Here is an 18,397-nt window from a genome sequence, read left to right as displayed (position 1 = left end):
TGGCAGTGGCCGCCACGTGCCGTGGGGCGTCGTCGTCGGGGGTGTCTCGGGAGCAGCGCGCGGTGGACAGTGGAGCGGGCCGCATCCACGCACCCGGGGTGTAAAGGCCCGGCGGATCCGCGGCTGTGGGCAGGCCTGTGCCTGCGCGTCTTCGTGCGAGTAGCTTTTCTCCGTGCGGGGTGCGTGGCCAGGCGCTGATATGTGCGCCTGTGAAACCTCTACCCAGCCGCGGCCGGCGGGGAGACATGGTGAGATTCTGGCCACAGCCCACGCTGCGTGGCCCCCTAGTCCTGCATACCCCGGTGGCGCTGACTGTTACTGATGCCCAGCTTCGTTTACAAATGAAAGTGTTCTTACATCCTACGTTGATGTGTGCAGTTAATCTATGCATTATCTATACAAAAAATTTCGGAGAAACTACAAACTTCCCAGCTCCGGGTACTGAATGCAGATCCTTAGCTCTGAGATGCATCCTTAGAGTCTCCATAAATTGCTCACCCGGGCTCAAACGTGTGATCTTCCTGCCTCAGCCTTTCAGGGTGCTGGGAAGATGGGCTTGCAGCACCACGCCCAGCTAAACTTTCCTCTTTATATGCCATTAGACAGAAAATGAAAATAGCTTACATCTAAGTTTTAATAGCTGATTATTCGTTAGTGTAGTCAGCTTGATCCTCGTGTTAATTTTCTGTTCACTTGGGAACAGGAGAATCCTAGTTTCCTTCCCATCTGGAGAATCCTGACTTTTGGGTGAAGCCTGCTGTCTGCTAATGCACCTCTGGATGGGTCTCCACATCCCTCAGGAATCTTGCAGGAATAGAAAAGACATACCCAGTGGCCAGCTCCTAGAATTAGAATCAAGCCTTCATGAATGGTAGTTTAGAATGTGTGTATGCTGGTTATAGAAATTTCTGGGTACCAGGCAGTTAACTAGCAATGTAACTTGTTTGCCTAGTCTAACACATTAAAAGTTCAAAATCTATGTTTCTTTAAATGAACCTTGTAGGTCTGCCATTTAATGGTCATTTAATTTCAGTGAAGTCGGTTAATCTCTCCAGGTTTCTTTTCCATCATCTGTAAGGAGGGTGGTAACATCTAATATACTTTCATGGTTCACAGTTCTGGTCCACAAATTCTTTTGTTCAAATACAGGTTTCTTCCCAAATGGCTCATTCTGCAGTTACAACTTCAGAACTAAAATAAGTAGAAAAAGGAGACAGGGAAGTCAGAGGTAGGATAGATGTTTTAAAATTTTTCATAATTTTAAAAATGCCATTCATGGCTGGGGATATAGCTCAGTGGCATAGTGCCTGCCTGACAAGTGCAAAGTCATGCCTTTGATCTCTGATACCAAAAATAAAAACAAACAAACAAATAAATAAATGCCACTTACCCTGGGAGCAGCTGAGGCTGATAGTGTCCTGCAGGGTGTGAGGGGTCCTGGAGATGGGGTTCTGCCTGTGTGCAGCCACACCTGGAGTGCACTGAGTTGGGCTGAGTTTCCCTGATTCCAGCGTTGTTTCTGGGGTTTCCATTGGCCTCTTAGTCAAATAGAGGTAGGTGCCTTGGGCCAGTGTGAGCTCTGGGCTTCTGACATGAGCCGGGCCACGTACTCCGAATCACTGTCGTCCCCTCCTACACTCCCATTGCATCCACTCTGCTGTTTCTCCTGTCACACTTGGTAGCTGCTGGCTTTCTACCTGAGGCTGGGTTTCAAACAACTAAAATTAGCCCATGCTGAGCCACCCACTGGATGTTGAGGGGCTGGAGTGCAGTCCACACCCCACCCTCTACTGGTGCCTGCCTGCAGAGATTGAGTTGTAAGCCTTCTGTTATGGATTAAAAACTGATGGTCAGCTAAATTAAATCACCATGGTGTTGAGCATAGATGTTCCACTTGAGGAAAATTGCCAACATAAATAGAGATGTGGAGAAGGAGAAGGAAGGCATTGAGGCGTTGTGGCATTGTGAGTTCTACATGTTGCTGTTTGAGCTGTTGGTTCTCCTGGAGAAGCTCTGGTTGGTCCTTACATCACGTATTGCTTCCTGGCTCCGTAAGGGAAGACGTATGCTGCCTAATCTCCAGGATGAACTCCACACTGGCTTCTTGGCATGTACTCCACTGTGCTTGGGCCTCCATGTTTCTGAGGAAGCTGTGGTGCTTTTCAGGACAGCCCTGGTCTCTGTTTTGAGTGTGACTTCTCAGATTCAGTTTAGAAACCTCAATCTACCAGCACAACTCCTTCACCCTGCTGGCATAGACTTTCTAGCTTCCACCACCAACTGACCTTTGGGCCTTCCCAGCACAGATCCGTAAGAGACAGGCATGAGCTCTTCTTGTGGGCTCTAGACCTCCAGTTGGACTGTGGGAGGTACTGTCACGAGCTCTGGGTTTTCATCTGGACTCACAGGACATTGCTGTGGGATTCAGGCCCTTGGTTGAATATACTACGTCTTTGGTGTTTTGGATAGATTTCCTGCAGTTTCTTGTATTAATTATGGGTAACAATCATAAAATAATATTATAAATTCCATTTCCTGATTCTAATTGTTCTCACAACCCCTGACTACAACACATTCCTTTACTCAAGACTGAAGATTCAGCCAAACCATTGACCCTGAGCCTTGCAGGGTGCAGAAGAAGCTGCTGACACACTCAGTAGGTGTATGTGTGTGTGCATGAGCAGGCAGGCATGCATCTGTGTTTGTGGTGGATGGGTCACACCCACAGGGTCTCTGCCACTGAACCATATCTCCAGCTCTGGCTTGCTTTTTTGTTGTTGATAGTGGGGATTGAACTCATGATCTTGGGCTTGCCAGGCAGGTGCTTATGCCACTTAGCTAAATCCCCAGGCCCCTATCCCAGGCTTACTTTTAAATATTGAGAGAAAGTCTTGCTAAGTTGCCCAGGTAGACTTGAATTTGTGGCTACCCTGCTTCAGCCTCCCAAAGCTCTGGGATTAGAGGTGTGTGACCCAGCTCATCTCCATTACTAAGGGACTGCCTAGCTAGAGCACGAGCACTGAGCTAAGCCTGCACCTCAGCTCTCCACCTGGACAGGGCCTGACTGTGGAGTGGCTGGAGGCTTCCACACCTCTCCTCAGTGCAGCCCTTTTCTCTAGCACACCTCACTGTGAGCAAGGGATTATGGGAAACACCACTCCTGTGCTTGAGCCCTTTTGGTGTGTCTGGGTGGAAGCATCCAAGGGGCACATGCATGCACTAGAGATCACAGCATTTGTTAAACTTGGATGTGAGGGTCAGGCAGGGCCAGGTGCCCTGAGTCTTGGAGAAAGGATGGAAAGCAGCAGGAGGTGGTGTGAAGCAGGGCGTGGGGAGACACTTCCAGGGGACAAGGGCCAGGCCTGACCTGTGTGGGATGTGGGACTGGCTCCTCTTGCAGAGGCAGCACTGACACCACAACGCTTGGAGGCATGTGGCATCCAGGCGGAGGGAGGGCTCCTGGAAGGGCAGCATGCAGGGCCAGACGCTGGTGGAGCGAGTATGAGCTAAAGTGCTTGGAAACCTTGGACTCCTGAAAACACAGGGCCCCTGCCTATCATTTAGTCAGAGCTCTAGCTTCCTTAAAGACACATCACATTGAAAAGTTCTGATTCTTTTATTGCAGTAAAAACAAAAACCAAAACGTAGGTCAGGGGCATCATGTGGACCAAGAGGAGAGCACCTTGCCCCCTGTGAATGGCCTGAGCAAATATCTACCCTAGAGATTGGGGTGAAATACTATTCTCCACATAGGACAATGAGTCGTTTTTTATTATTACTAAAGGCCATCTGTGTCTTCACTGTTTTGGTTTTACTGAGGTGGCCAGGTGACTGTGTCTGCACCTGTCTGCTGTTTGAGGCCTGGCAATGACAGAAGACCGGAGAGGAAGAAGGCACCCACCCCATCAAGGGACCTGCACCCTCCTGGGAGGAGGCAGGGACCCCAGCAGTCTTCAGGGTCGAGCTCTTGGCCTCCAGCCCTCTGAGAAAAGAATTTCGATGCCTCCAGGCTGTGATGCTGTCAGGGAAGCCCAAGGAATGCAGTTGTGTGCACTGATTTGTGTGTGTGTGTGCCTGTGCGCACACACACATCTGTGAATTGTTTACACCTTTCATGTGAATTTCTGTTGATTTATCATGTCCTCCTCACATACTCAATGTTGAAGAGTTGTCGAAAGTGTTACAAATATTAGCCCCCGTTTGTAATTTTCTCTTGTTGCTAGTCAAAAATTTTAAAGTATTGTCAAATTTGTCAATTTTACTTTTTCTTGCATTTGAATTTTGAGTTACATTTTTCTGCATCTAGTTATAATCATTCATGGTTTATTCTAAAACTTCTATAGTTTCTCCTGTGGTTTACATTGAGTATAGTCTCGTGCTCTTAGGTGGGGCTTTCCAGAGGGGACTGGAGCATGGGCCATGACACTTCTGGGAGAGGGGGTGTTTAGAGCTGGGGGTGAGGTTGGCAGGCGAAGCTGGCAGGAGGAAGGGACCCTGGGGTGTGGCCTGGATGGGTTTTCACCCTCCTCCTCCCCTATGGTTCTCTGCCTCATGCCCCCATTTCCTGAGCCATTTCGTCTCTGCCTTGGAGCCAGCTGACTATGGACTACACCTCTACAAAGTAGGAGCTGAGAGAATCTTCTCCTCTTGAGAGTTGTGCGTGTTGGGTATTGTGTCCCTGCAATAGTGAGAGAACTGACAGTTTCATAGTGGATGTTTATGTCCTTGGTCCATTTGGGATTCCTTCTTGATTATAGTGTAAGTTGGTGAAGCTAATTTTATCTTTCTCATCTTTCTCCAAATGGCAAGCTGGCTGTCATCCTAATATATATTAAAATATTCATCTTTTCTCTAGTGATTTGAGAAAGCATTTTGATCAGATAATAAATTTCCATATAAATAAAGATCTATTTCTGGAAGTTTCACTTTTACTTTACAGGTTAATTGTCTGTTCATGGACCTGGACCAAGTGTAGATAAAAACAAGATTTATAGTAACATTTTAGTAAATGGAAGGCTAGTCTCCCTTATAAACTTTCATTTTTCCTCTTTTTCTTTTGGCTATTTTTGAAATTTATTTCTCCACATAAACTTTAATATCAAATTGTCCATCTTCATAAAAAAGCCGATTGGTAGTCTTACTGGTATTGTGTTACAGATGTAAATCAATTTAGGGAAAACTGATGTTGATAACTAAAAAGAGCCCTTCTCAGACTTCGTTATAGTCCAGAAGTTTGTATTTGTAATCCCATAGAAGTTATTGCATTTCCAGCAGGTTAACTCCCATCTAACACTCCCAGTACAACCTACAGTGAGAATAAAGACACTAAGGAATATCTACAGTTGTGGGGAGTCAAGGGAGTCCTCAACCCAGCTAGTATGATGGTTAACCAGAACAAAGGTATTGATCCAGGGCAGAATCCAGGTTTTATTCATTCATGAAGAAAGGAGTGGCTGTGAGCTGGGATAGGTAAGAGGCCTTCACTCACTTCTGCAATATGCAAAGAGAAGGGTATGAAGGAGTAATATGCATAACACAATTTGAGGCAGTATCTAATGTTTTGGGGTCAGTGCTTTAGCTCTGATGTGTAATTTTTTATGCCCTGGGAAGTCATAGCCTCTTATCCCTAGGCTTGAACCCAGCTGACAGCATGGAGCATGGCTCTCCTTCCCATCCACCCAGCTCACACGGGGGCAGGGAGACACTGTCCTGTCACCTTGCTTCAAAGACCACACATCAGTACTTAGGCTAGACCGATTTGCATTGCTTAAAGCAGTTGAAGGAATAAGGAAAAGTCCTAGGCAGCTCTGTATATATCAGTACACAGAGAGATAGGGCCAGGTTTAGCCAAAATTGAGACAATTGCTCTTCTTTTAAGGAGAGTCATCCAGGTGGTCTCCATGAGTTTTGAAGAATGTCTTTCATTATTTAATTCCATTTTGTATCTTTCAGGGTGCTTTCAACTTTTTCTCATGGGAAGTTTGTACACTTGACAAATTTCATTATGAAACATTTTGTTATTTTCTATGATTAATGTGTATATCTTCTAGCATTAGTGTTTCTATCAAGCTTCTTTGCATGTCCTATAGCTTTTGCTTTGTTTGTTGCTGAGTAGTACTCCATTGTGCATAAATACATCTTCTTTATCCAGTCATCTGTTGATAGTCATATATACTGTTTCCAAGATCTAGCTATTGTGAATTGTGCTGCTGTAAACACAGTACCCATGTATTCCTGTAATATGACTTTAAGTCATCTGAGATGATACCCAGGCAGGGAATAGCTACATTAAATGGAATTGATACTTTTAGTTCTTTGAGGAATTTCCACATTGATTTCCATAGTGTTTGTATTAGTGTACATTCCACCCAAAGTGCAGAAGAGTTTCTTTTCCTCCACATCCTTGCCTGCAGCTATTTGATTTTGTTTTGGATGATGGCCATTCTTCCTGGGGTAATATGACATCTAAATGAAGTTTTGACCTTTTGCTTACATTTTGTAAGAGAATCTCTTTGTATGACTTGAACCCTGAGTAACATTTTGACCATTCTTTTAAGCACATTAACCATTATTATTCTCTTACCATTCTTTTATGCACATTAACCATTATTCTCTATTTTGTTCTGAAAAATGAAAGAAATATCTGTTGCTGAATTATTGAATAGAATTCATAACCATTGTATGTTCAGCATGAATTGTGACATTAAAACATAACTCTGTTTCATTTAATGCATTGTCTTTAAGTTCTATTTTGCTATTATGGCTACAACTGCTTCCATTTATCTTTAAAGTGGCTCCTGAAGCCCCCTGTGTCTGGACAGTGAGCATTTGTGCTCCATCTGTGCAGTATGCCATGAAACTCCCCTTCACTGCAGACCCAAAGAGAAGGGTCAAATAACCATGGACTGAAGTCTCTGAAACTGTGAGCCAAAAGAAATCTTTCCTTCTTATGAGTTCTTTGTTTCATATATTTTATCAAAGCAATGGAAAGGTGACTCAAGACAACATTGAAACTTCTCTTGTCGAGGTCACCAGAACTCCCATGTTGCCAAGTCCAGCAGATTCTGACATTCGATACTTGTGACTCTTGCACTCCAGCTCGCTTCCTCTTGATTCCACCTTGCAAGTGACATTAAGTCTGGGCTCAGCCTGTCTCATCTCTTCTTGTTTGCCTGCCTCTTCTGCAGGTGCTTCTATTCAGCTTCCACTTCAAACGCTTGGCTTCTGCATGCATCTATACCTTCATCCCAGAGCCCACTTGCTCCTGAGCTCCACATTTGTCCAATGGCTATTTTTTCTCTGTGGGGGTCTCCCTTAATCAGTTGAATCTTACTGGCCCAAAATAATGGCTCTGATTTTTCCCTCCAAGTGTTTTCTACTCTCATAAAATCCTGTTGAGTAAACTTACCATAATCCACCTACAGGAGCCAAAGATGACCCCGCACGTCTCTGTCTCCTTTCCTCTGCCCACTTGCAACAAGTTGAGTTCCCTGTCGTCCCCCACCCCCCCCAGTCCCATGCTGTGTGCCCACTGCCAGACATGTGGACTCTTCCGATGGGGTGGGGTCACTCCTGGCTTCATTGCAGTTTTCAGACCTGTGTGCTTTTCCTATCCCTCCTCTGCCGGTGTCCGCAGGCACTAAGTCTCTCCTGGCTCCCTTTCTGCTCCTCTTCACCTCCAGTGTTTCTCCAAGGGCTCTCTTGTACGTGCGCTTCGGCCCTGCCTGCTGCAGGAGGCTGTATCAGTCCCTCTTCAGCAACCCACGGGTGGTTTCCGGCTCCTAAATCTCTGGCTCGCATCTCCCAACCACTTCTCTCCGCAGCTTTACCATTGACCACGCGGGAGTTAGGCCCTTCTCCCTGGGCGCTTCCATCGCAGGCTTCTCCCCTCCCTTCTCACTGCGGCGGTGTAAACTGGTCTAGCTGCTTGCTTTTCTGATATGCGCCGGCAGGAGGCTGAAACCTTCAGCAGGGCCGCGCGGCCTTCAGACCGGCCGCCTCTCCCGCGCCGCAGGCCTCCAACCTCTGCTCTGCTCCGAGCCTGCTCCGCTCTCAAAGCAGCTGCGCGTCGCCAGCGCTCACTGCAAATGTCCCCGTCGCCATTCGGGGTGGCGGCCTTGGGGTCGGCAGGTTCCCCGCAGCCAAAGCAACCAGTCGCGAGGAGTGTCCGCGGGTGTCCGTGCAGGCCGCCGAGCGCGCGCCTCCGCCTTCCCCCGCAGCACCGCGTCCTGGGTCACAGGTCAGGGGTCACGGGTCCGGAAGCTGCACTCGCGCCTGTGCCTTCTGCGCGCTGCTGGAAACCGCGCGGCTCCGCGAAGGCCTCGGCGCGACTCGGGTGCACAGCAGGGCCGGGGTTCTCCCCGGCTCAGCCTGCCTGGCTGTGAGGAGGGAGGACGCGCTCGCCGCAGGACCGGACCGCAGCGCAGGCGGGAAGCGGTGGGTCGCTGAAGCCTCTGGGCAGCGTCAGCGTGGGAGTGCAGGTCGGGCCTCTCCCCTCCCGCCTCCTCTCCCCTCCCCTCCGCACTCGGCTTCCCGCCTCCTCTCCCCTCCTATCCCCCGCCGAACCGCGTGGGGCGCCGTACCGTCCGCGTCGACCGAGAGACCGGGCCGCGGGTTGGGTGCGGTGCTTGGTCTGGCGTCCTCCAGCCCCGGGCCGACTGGGGCACAGGTGACGGAGGGGTCGCGGCGGCGCGGTGGCGGAGTTGCAGGAGTCACGGGCATCCCGCAGCGGCCTCCTCCCAGCCGCTCAGTCCCGCCACCCGGCTCCCTTCGGGCGCAGCCAGGGACCGCACACGGCGCCCTCACATGGCGTCCCCGCTGCTGGCTGCGCTGAGAGCCGTGCTGCGGCCCCGCGAGCCGAACCCACGGAGAGGGCGCGGTGAGCGGCCCGCGCCGGCCGGGCACTCCCTTTCCCGCTGCAGCCTCCTCCCGGGCAGGCCCTACTGGCTCGGTCCGGCCATCTCGTGGCCCGGCCGGATGAGCGCCAGTCGGTCACCGGCTGTGTGATCATGGCCCCTGTGGGCAGTCCCCCTTCTCTGTCCTGAGTCCGCATGGCGGGCCGCGGCCAAGCGGCCCAGGCGTTGCTTGGGCTTCCTGCTCACTGCTGTTTGTCCCCCCAGCCCCTGGGACACTGTCTTCCAGATAAGGAATGGAGGAGGGGCGGGGGCAGCCCGGGTCCTCAGGCCAACACCCAGGACTACCCTGGCCTGGACGGTCCCCAGCACTGTGCAGACCTTACTCTGGGTACGGCCGCAGTGCAGAGCGGGTAGGGCACAGACAGTGTCCGGAGCCTGGTGCTCGGCCTGCTCTCAGATTGTCACTCAGTCCCTGCCCGAGGGGTTTACCAAGCCCTGTCCCTTTGCCCTCGCAGGGGAGCCCAGCTGCAAGCCCGATGGCAGAGCTAAAAGTGCTCGAGGTCCTGCGCCTCAACGTGGGTGGCCGAATGTTCGCTGCCCGGCGCCAGTCCCTGTGCCGCTTCAAGGGCTCTATGCTGGCGTCAATGTTCAGCGGCCGCTTTCCCCTGAAGACAGATGAGTCAGGTAAGTGCCCGCTGGAATCCCACTGAGAGTCTGTTCTAGTCAGGTTCTCTGGTTCGTGGTAGTCCGCTGGCCGCTGAGGTCATTTGGGCTGTGTGGAGTGTCATTAGGTGTGCGGAGAAACTGAATTCGGCTCTGTGCCACTGCTGTGCACAGTGGCCAGGGAGAGTCGGCTAGTGCTGGAGGCCCTGCTGTGGGAATTAACCCGTGCTTGTGTGTACAGGGCAACAGCCTAGTGGCTGTTCTCCAGCCCTTCGAGGCACCTGTCAGGGGAGAGCAGCTGCTCTGATGCTGACGGGGTCACTGTGGATGTGGGTTGCTCCTACCACTTAGCCCAGCTGCGTGGTCCATTGTGCTGAGGTGTGTGGCTGAGAGACAGGCAGTGTAGTGATGTTGACAGCTATCTGAACCAGAGTTTTAGAAAAACTAAAATGTAAGGCTGGGGCCAGGTTGGGAGCACAGGTGTCTTGGTTTCTTTTTCCTTGCCTGGACAAAACACCTGCCCCCAAAATGAAGGAAGGAAAATTTATAGCTGTCTGGGGAGGTTTCAGCCCATAATCAGCTAGCTCCAAGGCAGGGTGGCCTGGCACAGGGGCAACACTTCAAGGCAGTAGCCAGCAAGAGGAGAACAAGCCTCTTCTCCTCCCTTATATAGTACCCTCCACCCTTGCTGCGCACCCACCCTGTGGGTGCAGCACTCACAAATTCTTGCCCTTCTTTGCACTGGATGAGGATATTTACAAAGTAAAGACCCTGGCCCCCTGCTCAGTCTCAGTTAAACATCTAAACTTCTCAAGTTAACACAGTATATCAACCATAACAGCTGGCCTATAATCCTAGCACTCTGGGAAGCTGAGGCAGGAGGATTGCAAGTTCTAGCCTAATACAGGCAACTTAGTGAGACCCTGTGTCAAAAATGAAAAATTAAAATAGGGCTGGGGACGTAGCTTAGAGAAAAAGCCCTTGGTCCTGTCTTCCGTACTGAGAAAACAAAAGGATAGGGCTTGGGGCTGAGTGAGGTTCATGGGGCTTCCTGCTGGTTGTGGGAACCCATCGCTGTGGTCCAGCCCTGTCTCCAGCTGCAGGGCTGCTCAAGGCCTGGGTTGGAGGTGGGCTGGGCTTGGGGGTCAGCCAGGCTGGAGGCTGTGGGCACAGCAGCAGTGCAGGCTCTGAGCTTCATTTTCTCCCTGCTTATCTCCCCGGTTTACCTCCTGCTGCTGCTTTCCCAGGCTTATGGGAGGAGTTTGGGAGAAGCCCCATCCAGGAGGTTTCCCCGTTCTGCTGAGTTGTCTAGAAAAAGTTGCCGCCAAGACGGGGCCCACATGGCATTTGCTTATTTCATAGTGCAGTTCTCCCGCTCCCTGGGCCAAGCCAAGGTGCCAAGCCGCAGGCACCTGCCTGCCTCTAGCTCATCCTGTGGCTGCATGGAACCAGAGCATAGTGGCACCCTCCTTAGATTCATATGTAGCCATCCTCTGCCCTGGGCTGGCCCAGTGCCTTCCTGCCAGCCATTGAGGTCCCTTGGTGGTGGCAGTGACCACCATAGGTGGGGACACAGGTTGTGTCCAGGGTTCTGGGTTGAGTGTGGAGCCACCCTTTCTGTGTGCTGGCAGGGAGCACAGCTTCTATGCAGAGTGGAGCAGGTGTCCTCCTGTGCGGCAGGAGCATCCCTGGCAGGTGCTGACTGGGTGACAGGCAGGGTCCCCTTCTTGTGCCAGAGCAGAGTTTGGGGTTCCAGAGGAAGCTGGGCAGACTCTGCCTCGCTGACACGTTGCTGACCATCACAAGGCTGTGTTTTCCAGGGGCATGTGTCATTGAGCGTGATGGACACCTGTTTCAATACCTTCTGGATTATCTCCACGGGGAGCTTCGCATTCCCGAGGATGAGCAGACCCGCATCGCCCTGCAGGAGGAGGCGGATTACTTCGGCATCCCCTATCCTGACAGCCTGTCCGACCACTTGGCCACTGAGATGGAGACGTATTCTTTAAGGTCAAATATAGAACTTAAAAAGGTCTTGACGTTTTCTTAAGTTTTAACATACATATTTATTTATTTTGCTCAAAGCGATATGTATTGTTTTGCATAGCCTGTGTTAGCACATAAACCAAATGTGGGATGGTTTTATTAATTTTTGAAAATATGTTTCTTAATTACTCATACTATTTTTAAGGTCAAACCCTAACTATAGAAGAGTATATTGTGTTGCTGTTCAGTGGTTTATCAGGTTTTATACATGTGCAGCCCCAGCACTGTGAGCGGTTTAGGTAGAAAGATCCCAAGCTCAAGGCCAGCCCGAGCAATTTTATTGACTTACTTAGAGCCCATGTCAGATACAGAATAAAAAGGTCTGGGACAGAGCTCAGCGTGAAGGCTGTGGGTTCAGGTCCTGGTACTGCAGGAAGAAAAAGTTTTACCAGATTATAATTCGCAGTGAATATTTAACACTATTTGTTGGCTTTTGAAAATAGAACTATTTTGCTCTTGAATTTCTATTCCAATTAATAAAAATACTCTAGCATATGAAGGTATCATGGTAATGTTTGTTAATAAAAGAATGGTCATGCTATGTAATAAAATCTCTGATTTAGTGAGTATAGTAGCTTGTTTCAAAGTTAAGAGATTAGCAATTCATTTTATTTATTTTTGTCTCTTTGAGACAGGGTCTTGCTATGCAGTTCAGGCTGGTCTTGAGCTCACCTTGTAGCTCAGGCTGGTCTCAAACTTGCAGTGATCCTCCTGCCTCAGCCTCCCAAGTGCTGGATTACAGGTGTGCAGCACTACACTCAGCCTGAAGTTTATTTTAAAAAGTTTAGTTTTGACTGATTCATTTTGAGACAAGTAAATCTTTTTAAAAACATTTCTACTTTAAATCACTTTAAATATCTTTCTGTGTTACTGAGGAAATGTGTAAGATGTGTCTTACTGATGCATGTGGTACTGGCTATTAATTAGCACCTTTGGCTAAGGAAAGTTCTTCCCTGGGTAGTTGCTCATGGCGGACAGTGGATTTGCAGCCTTGATTCAGAGGCTAGCGTGCAGGAAGCAGGTGCCAGGTACTGGGGGTCAGGAGCTCTCTGTGAGTAGAGGTTGGCTTGGGTCCTGAGATTCCTGGTCAGGGCTGGGGCTCGAAGTGCTCTGGCCAGATCTGCACATGTGAGTGCCAGGTGGAGGCAGCAGGGCAGCTCTGCTCCTGCTCCGAGCCCTGGCTCGCTGTGCTGGGTCCCAGTCATTGTGCAGTACGGAGCATGCTGTGTTGGTGTGGGTGTCACACGGCACTGAGCAGGACTGCTCGCTTGTCAGGGGGTGTGGCACCTTATGCTTTTCTGCTGGCAGGTGACAGTGTAGCCGGGGACCCTGTCATGTGTGCAGGGGGTTCAGCATTCCTGCAGAGCAGGACAGCAGCATCCAGTGGACGTGTAGCGTGTGTTCATGGGAGGGGAGAGCACTGCCCTGTTCTGTCAGCAAGCACCGGACCTGAGCTGGCATCCACCTCTGTCCCCACACTTGAGAGTGCAGCGGGGCAGGACTAAAGCCTGGGAGACAGCCTCTCTCCTGACCCCACACAGTACCCAGCACACAGCAGGTGCTCAGCATTCCAGCGACAGAGTAAGCCGTGGGGAGACCACCAGGCATACTTGGACGGTGCCTGGCCGCCTGGCTTCCCCGGGACTGGAAACAGAGTTAACCCTCAGGGCCATCAGCAGTGGCACAATGCCTGCCTGGCAAACTCAAGGTCATGAGTTCAATTCCTGGTACCAGAAAAATCAGGATCACCATAGGGTTGGGCAACAGAAGGTGAAAGGAAGTTTGAGGCAGATGAGGAATTTTTAGGAAAATAGTCCAAAAATGAAAGAGAAGATCTTATATGAGCAATAAAAGGAAGAAATGTGATTAATGGAGAAATGTTGTAAAGATTAGGTTTTATAGAGTGTAAAATTGAACATGACACTGGTAGGCTGAAAAAGGAGATAAAAAATTGAATTTCCAGGTGGCAAAAGCTTTTCTGCTTGGAAAGGCATTGGGCGTGGGGTGCTGCTCTTATGCCTGCCCACCAGGTGACTCACCGCAGCCGTGTCTGAAGACTGGGCTGAATGCATGTCTTTTTATCTCCCTTATGGCCATCTCCCCTCGGCTTTCCATTAGAGACATAGAGCAGCTTAGTTTTTTTCACCCCCGACTCAATCCCAGCGTGACATGTCTTTTGCTTCAGGCCTTAGCGGACTTCTGCGGCTCCTATGGCCTGGTCTGCAGCGAGCCCACCGTCTGGGTCCTGCACTACCTCAGCACGTCGGGTACCAGCTGTGAGAGCAAGATCATCGGGGTATATGCCACGCGCGCTGACGGCAAGGATGCCCTGGAGCGGCAGCTGGGTGGCAGGATGCGCAGCAAGAGCATCTTCCGGAGGTGGGGGCAGCCTGCAGGGAGGAGGGAGGAGATCCAGGCCCAGCCTCTGTCCCGAGTGTACATGGCTGGCCTCCAAGTGGCCAGGCATGTGGAAACAGAGGAATAGTCTTGGGCCACTTGCAAAACACATAGAAGTGACCAGACCTCCTTTTTAAAGCTAGTTTTAGTACCTCATTGAAACAAAGTAGTGCTCACTGAATAGGTAAGCAGGAAAGCGGTATAGGCTGGAAGTTGGCGGAAAGCTGTCTTGTGTCTGTAGGCTGTTAGCCCCCAGGCTGCATGTGGGCTCTCCGACTGTGCCTCCCCTCCAAGTGTCCTGCTGTCCCCTTTGTGCCCCACTGGGGCACCAGCTGGGGTGTCGCTGGGAGTCACTAGGGTATATTAGAAGCTTGTGATCTCAGGGTGCCCCACCTGGCAGTCAGCACCCTGGGGACCCCGAGTCCTCCTCTGTATGGCTGGTACCACGACCTGGTATGTTGTAGCCTCTTGGTGCACCAGCTCAGCATGTTTTCTGGGACCCCCGTCATCTGTAGCAAATGTGTGCTCACAATTAGCGCCTGACTCCTGACTATGTGGAGGTGTCTCTTGCTGTTCTTTTTAAGCAAGGTGCTTCTCTGTGCTACAGTTGGGCCTGGCGAGACACTAGAAGAGTTTCAGTCAGAGCTGACTCCTTCCTAACTACTATAATCAGCAGATTTTTTAAAAATTTGATTTTAGAAATGCGTTGATTTGCCAGGTGTGGTGACACATATTTGTGACCCCACCACTCGGAAGGCTCAGGTGGGCGGAGCACCACGAGTTCCAGGCCAGCCTGCACTACATAGTGAGACCCTGTCATAACCCCTCCCTCAAAAGAAGTGTGTTATTTATCTGTGTTCTATGTGGGGAAATTAAGAAATATTTTACTATGGTGAGAGATGAGATGCAGGTGAGCCTGTGGTGTGGTCTTTGTACACATGTGTATATCTGTGCGTGTGCACACATGCTGAAGGCTACAGAACGACAACCCCAAGCCCAGTTCCCCTTCAGTGTCGAGCTCTCCAGGGCCTCCCACGTTCGTACCCACAAGCCACCTTTTTGTGACTATGATTTTTCTAGAGAGGCAGGGGATAATATTCAGTACATCTGGAGCTATTACTCCGTGGCAGAGCTGAAGAAGATGATGGATGCCTTTGACGCATGGGAAGGAAGAGGTGGGGCATGGACCTTTGATTTTGGGGAGCGGTGGGTTCCCCCTGGGAAGGTGCGGGCGCCCCCTCTGATGAGCAAGCAGCGGCTCCGTGGGGACGTTATCTAAACAGCCAGTTTAGCCTGGGGAAGACGAGGGCGCTCTGGGGAGGGAGCTGGAGTCACATGGGTGCCCATGCAGGTGCCGTCAGCTGAGGGCATCAGCTGAGTGGTCCTGCCAGGCAGCATGAGCCTGGGGCAGGAATACCTCCTCTCCTGCCCTGTGCCAAGTGCCAAGTTGGTTATTACCAGAGCTGCGCTGATAAAAGCAAACAGCACCTCTCCCAGGACTTGTGACTTGAGGTCATGCTTCTTTAATGCTAAACAGTTTTTATTCTTTGAGCATTTTTGTGTCTATGTATGATTTTTAAGTGTTTTTAAAGATTGAAGCAAAACATCTGTAACACAGTTAACTGGCTGACAGTGTCCATGTTGGTGATGCTGACTATGGGTGAGCGGCCACTGCCAGCCAGGTCCTGCCAGGTGACCCTAAGTGCTCAGTCCTTCCCCTGCCTCGTCACCCCACCCTGCAGCCTCATGCAGACCCCAGAATCAGGCTGCTTCCTGGCCCGGTGGAGTCACCTCTCGGGCCTGGCTCCTTTCCTTAGCATGCTGGTTCTCAGGCTCATGGCACCAGCATTGTTCTCACTGGAGCAAAAGGCAGTGGTTGGTGGGGACCTCAGTGAGCACGGTGGCTTGAGTTTGTCCCGATGGCGTCGGGATGTCTCCTGTTTGCTCTGGTTGCTGCTGTGGAGGGGACAGGGCAGGCACAGGCCCCTGCTTCAGTGTGGACACAGCTGCCAGTCATAGCACTGACCGTCCGAGTGTGCCATCACACAATAAATGCGGCTGTCATCCTGGTCCTCATTGGTGCACACTAGTGCCACCACCCTTTTCAAGAGGATGTGAAGAATAAGGTCCAGATAAGTGACTTACCGAGGTCACTTTGGTGAGTGACAGAGTGGGTTCCAGACCAGCGCATCCAGCCATGTCCTGGGGCTCACTGGCAGCCGAGTCGCTGCACGGCAGGGGCCTAGTGTCACCAGCGCAGGTCCTCTCCTCCACAGGTGTCAGCTACTGGCGGGTGCCCCATGAGCTGGTCGAGTGCTGGACTCTAGAGCAGCGGCCGCTGTTGGGGAGCGCACGCCATGCCACCCCGCTCCGCAAGAGGTCTGGGGGAACCTGGCTGTGATTTGGCGAGGGGTGGGCAGGTGGTGCAGGCTGTGGCCGGGGTGGCTGTTTTGCCAGTGCCACAAGTGGCTGCCCACGTATGGGGGACATGGTAGATCTGGGCACTGCAAAGTCCTGCATGCACTGGGAGTGAGGCTCTGTCCCAGTGGCAGGCAGCCGCTCCCCACCGTTCTCCCCACTCAGGCCTGGGTGGCGGGAGGAACTGCTGCGGGCTTTGGTTAGCCTGGGTCCTGTCAGAAGGGAGCAGAGCAATACTTGGCTATTCTGGGTGGAGCTTGAGGACTGGGCTGAGGGTGTGTGTGACTGAGCAGTGCCGGTTATCACCAGGCCGAGGCTCTGGGGTGGATTTGGGGACCTATGTATTGATCTTGAGAGTGAGAGGTGAGGTTGGTCCCTGAGACCCTCGCACTCATTTTTGGTGGTGACCTCAAAGGTGCAGTTTGGAGACATTTTTATTGGAATTGCTTTTAAAAAGCCCCACTTTTCTCCTTGCAGGCGCCTGGAGATACAAGGCGCAGAGCAGAATGCAGGCGTGTGTGGCAGGCCGGGCCCCACGCGGGTGCGCTCCTCAGGCCCCTCTACCAGCACCCGCATCACCGTGCGCAACTCCGCTGCCCTTGGCCTGGCTCCGGCCAGTGCTGGCCAGGGTGCCACTGCAGTGACACCGACGGTGAGGCGGCCTCGGAGCAGTGGTCACGGCCAGGTAGCCTGGAGTCCTGCATCCCTAGTGGGCGTGGAGACAGCGGAGCGACCCCAGTCTTCTCGTGGGGCCCGGAGCCCTGAAAACAGGGCTATGCCCTCTCCGCCTGTACAGGTCCAACCACCTCCCCCTGTGGACAAGAAGGCTGCGCCCCACCGTGTGATAAAGCTGAGGAGGACCCCGCTGCGCGCTGCGCCCACCCTGCCACCCCCTGGAGCTGCTGGCACTTCGGAGGTGCAGCCTGAGAGCGACAGTGGCCGGGCCACTGGGCAAGATGGGTGAAGACACAGAGTGGACACTTGGCCTTGGCCCATCGCTCAGTGTCCCCAGCGAGGGTGGGAGGTGACCCAGGGAAGTGGGACAGAGAGGCCCCATGGGCCGTTTTGTTGGTTTTCCAGTTTAGAAAGGATCCTTACCTGCGGCAGCTGGATGCCCTGTGGTCACGTTTTGAGCTTTCTTTACGTGTTTGTTGGTGGTGAGGGAGCTGCGCAGCAGCTTGTTGGGGGCCAGGTGTGGGGCAGGGGCCCGGCCGGCACCACCTGTGGCCCAGAGGGCAGAAGTGGCCTGGAGGCTGCGACACTTCTCGAACAGTGATGCACACCTGCACATGTGCCCGCTCTGAGAGTGACGTAGCTTGGCCTGGAACCAAGTGTTCACACTCCAAATTGTAATCGGAAAAGTTTCGAATAGTGAAATTTGGAACACACTTGGAAAAAAGTTAAAATATGTTTAACTTTTTAACTAAGGTTAGTGTTTGGTTTTTAGAAGTGACCGCAGAAGAGCCATTCTGATTATATGATTTTTATGCATACAATTTCCATATAACTTGAATATTTTTAAACAATTTGGATTATTCTATTTTTTCATGGTTGTTCCATTGTGTGTGTTTGCTCTTATGTGCTATATTTTCTAACTGGATCACAGAGTTCCTAAAGCAGGGTCCTTTCCACTCAATGCTTAGCGTTGTGCTTGTATTGCCTCAAAAGAAAAAATATACGCAAAACATGACTTCTTGCAAAATAAAGAAAAACTTTTCTATAAAAAGCAACATTTTCTGTGGCTGTATTTATTTAAGCTCAGAGCCTTTTAGAGTTTGAAGGCTTGTTAATTTACGTAGAGTTTCCTATTTCTGCTGGCAAAACTGCTTTCTTGTTGAGATAATATACAAAATAACGAAGCCCGTGTTGGGCAACTGTCCCTCTGCTGGCAGTGTCCTCACAGATGGCTTCTTTGGGTTTAAAAGCAATTGTTGAATTGATGGTCTGTTAGCACATTCTCCTGGGAACGGAATATGTGTTCAGTCACCTTTTAGAAATACTGTCCTGGAGAACCCAGG

General features: G+C 51.1%; 1 protein-coding gene and 1 long non-coding RNA gene across 4 annotated transcripts; one reads left to right on the top strand and one right to left on the bottom strand.

Moving 5' to 3' along the window:
• The first annotated feature begins 43 nt into the window (after positions 1-43).
• Positions 44-18,109, top strand: Kctd18 (potassium channel tetramerization domain containing 18). 2 transcript variants are annotated; one of them, XM_063259525.1, is made up of 8 exons: positions 44-248; positions 9,371-9,539; positions 11,339-11,550; positions 13,750-13,943; positions 15,042-15,136; positions 16,238-16,340; positions 16,857-17,064; positions 17,176-18,109. In XM_063259525.1, the coding sequence occupies exons 1-8, from the start codon at positions 246-248 to the stop codon at positions 17,341-17,343; spliced, it is 1,152 nt and encodes a 383-aa protein (XP_063115595.1). In that variant the 5' UTR covers positions 44-245; the 3' UTR covers positions 17,344-18,109. The 2 variants fall into 2 exon arrangements, with proteins under 2 accessions (XP_063115595.1, XP_063115594.1); XM_063259524.1 differs by having other exon boundaries at positions 16,857-18,109.
• LOC134478362 (uncharacterized) lies at positions 980-8,720 on the bottom strand. Of its 2 annotated transcripts, XR_010050977.1 has the most exons (3): positions 8,583-8,718; positions 1,391-1,697; positions 980-1,191 (listed from the first exon to the last, which is right to left on the bottom strand). It is a non-coding gene; the product is annotated as an uncharacterized LOC134478362 (long non-coding RNA). The 2 variants fall into 2 exon arrangements; XR_010050976.1 differs by lacking the exon at positions 1,391-1,697 and having other exon boundaries at positions 8,583-8,720.
• Positions 18,110-18,397: the final 288 nt, after the last annotated feature.

Source organism: Cavia porcellus, unplaced genomic scaffold (assembly GCF_034190915.1).
Source record: "Cavia porcellus strain 051 isolate PalLab524CR breed Dunkin Hartley unplaced genomic scaffold, mCavPor4.1 scaffold_12, whole genome shotgun sequence".
Classification (NCBI taxonomy): domain Eukaryota; kingdom Metazoa; phylum Chordata; class Mammalia; order Rodentia; family Caviidae; genus Cavia; species Cavia porcellus.
The sequence above is the reverse complement of the archived record's forward strand: the minus strand, read 5'-3'. Positions and strand labels throughout refer to the sequence as shown.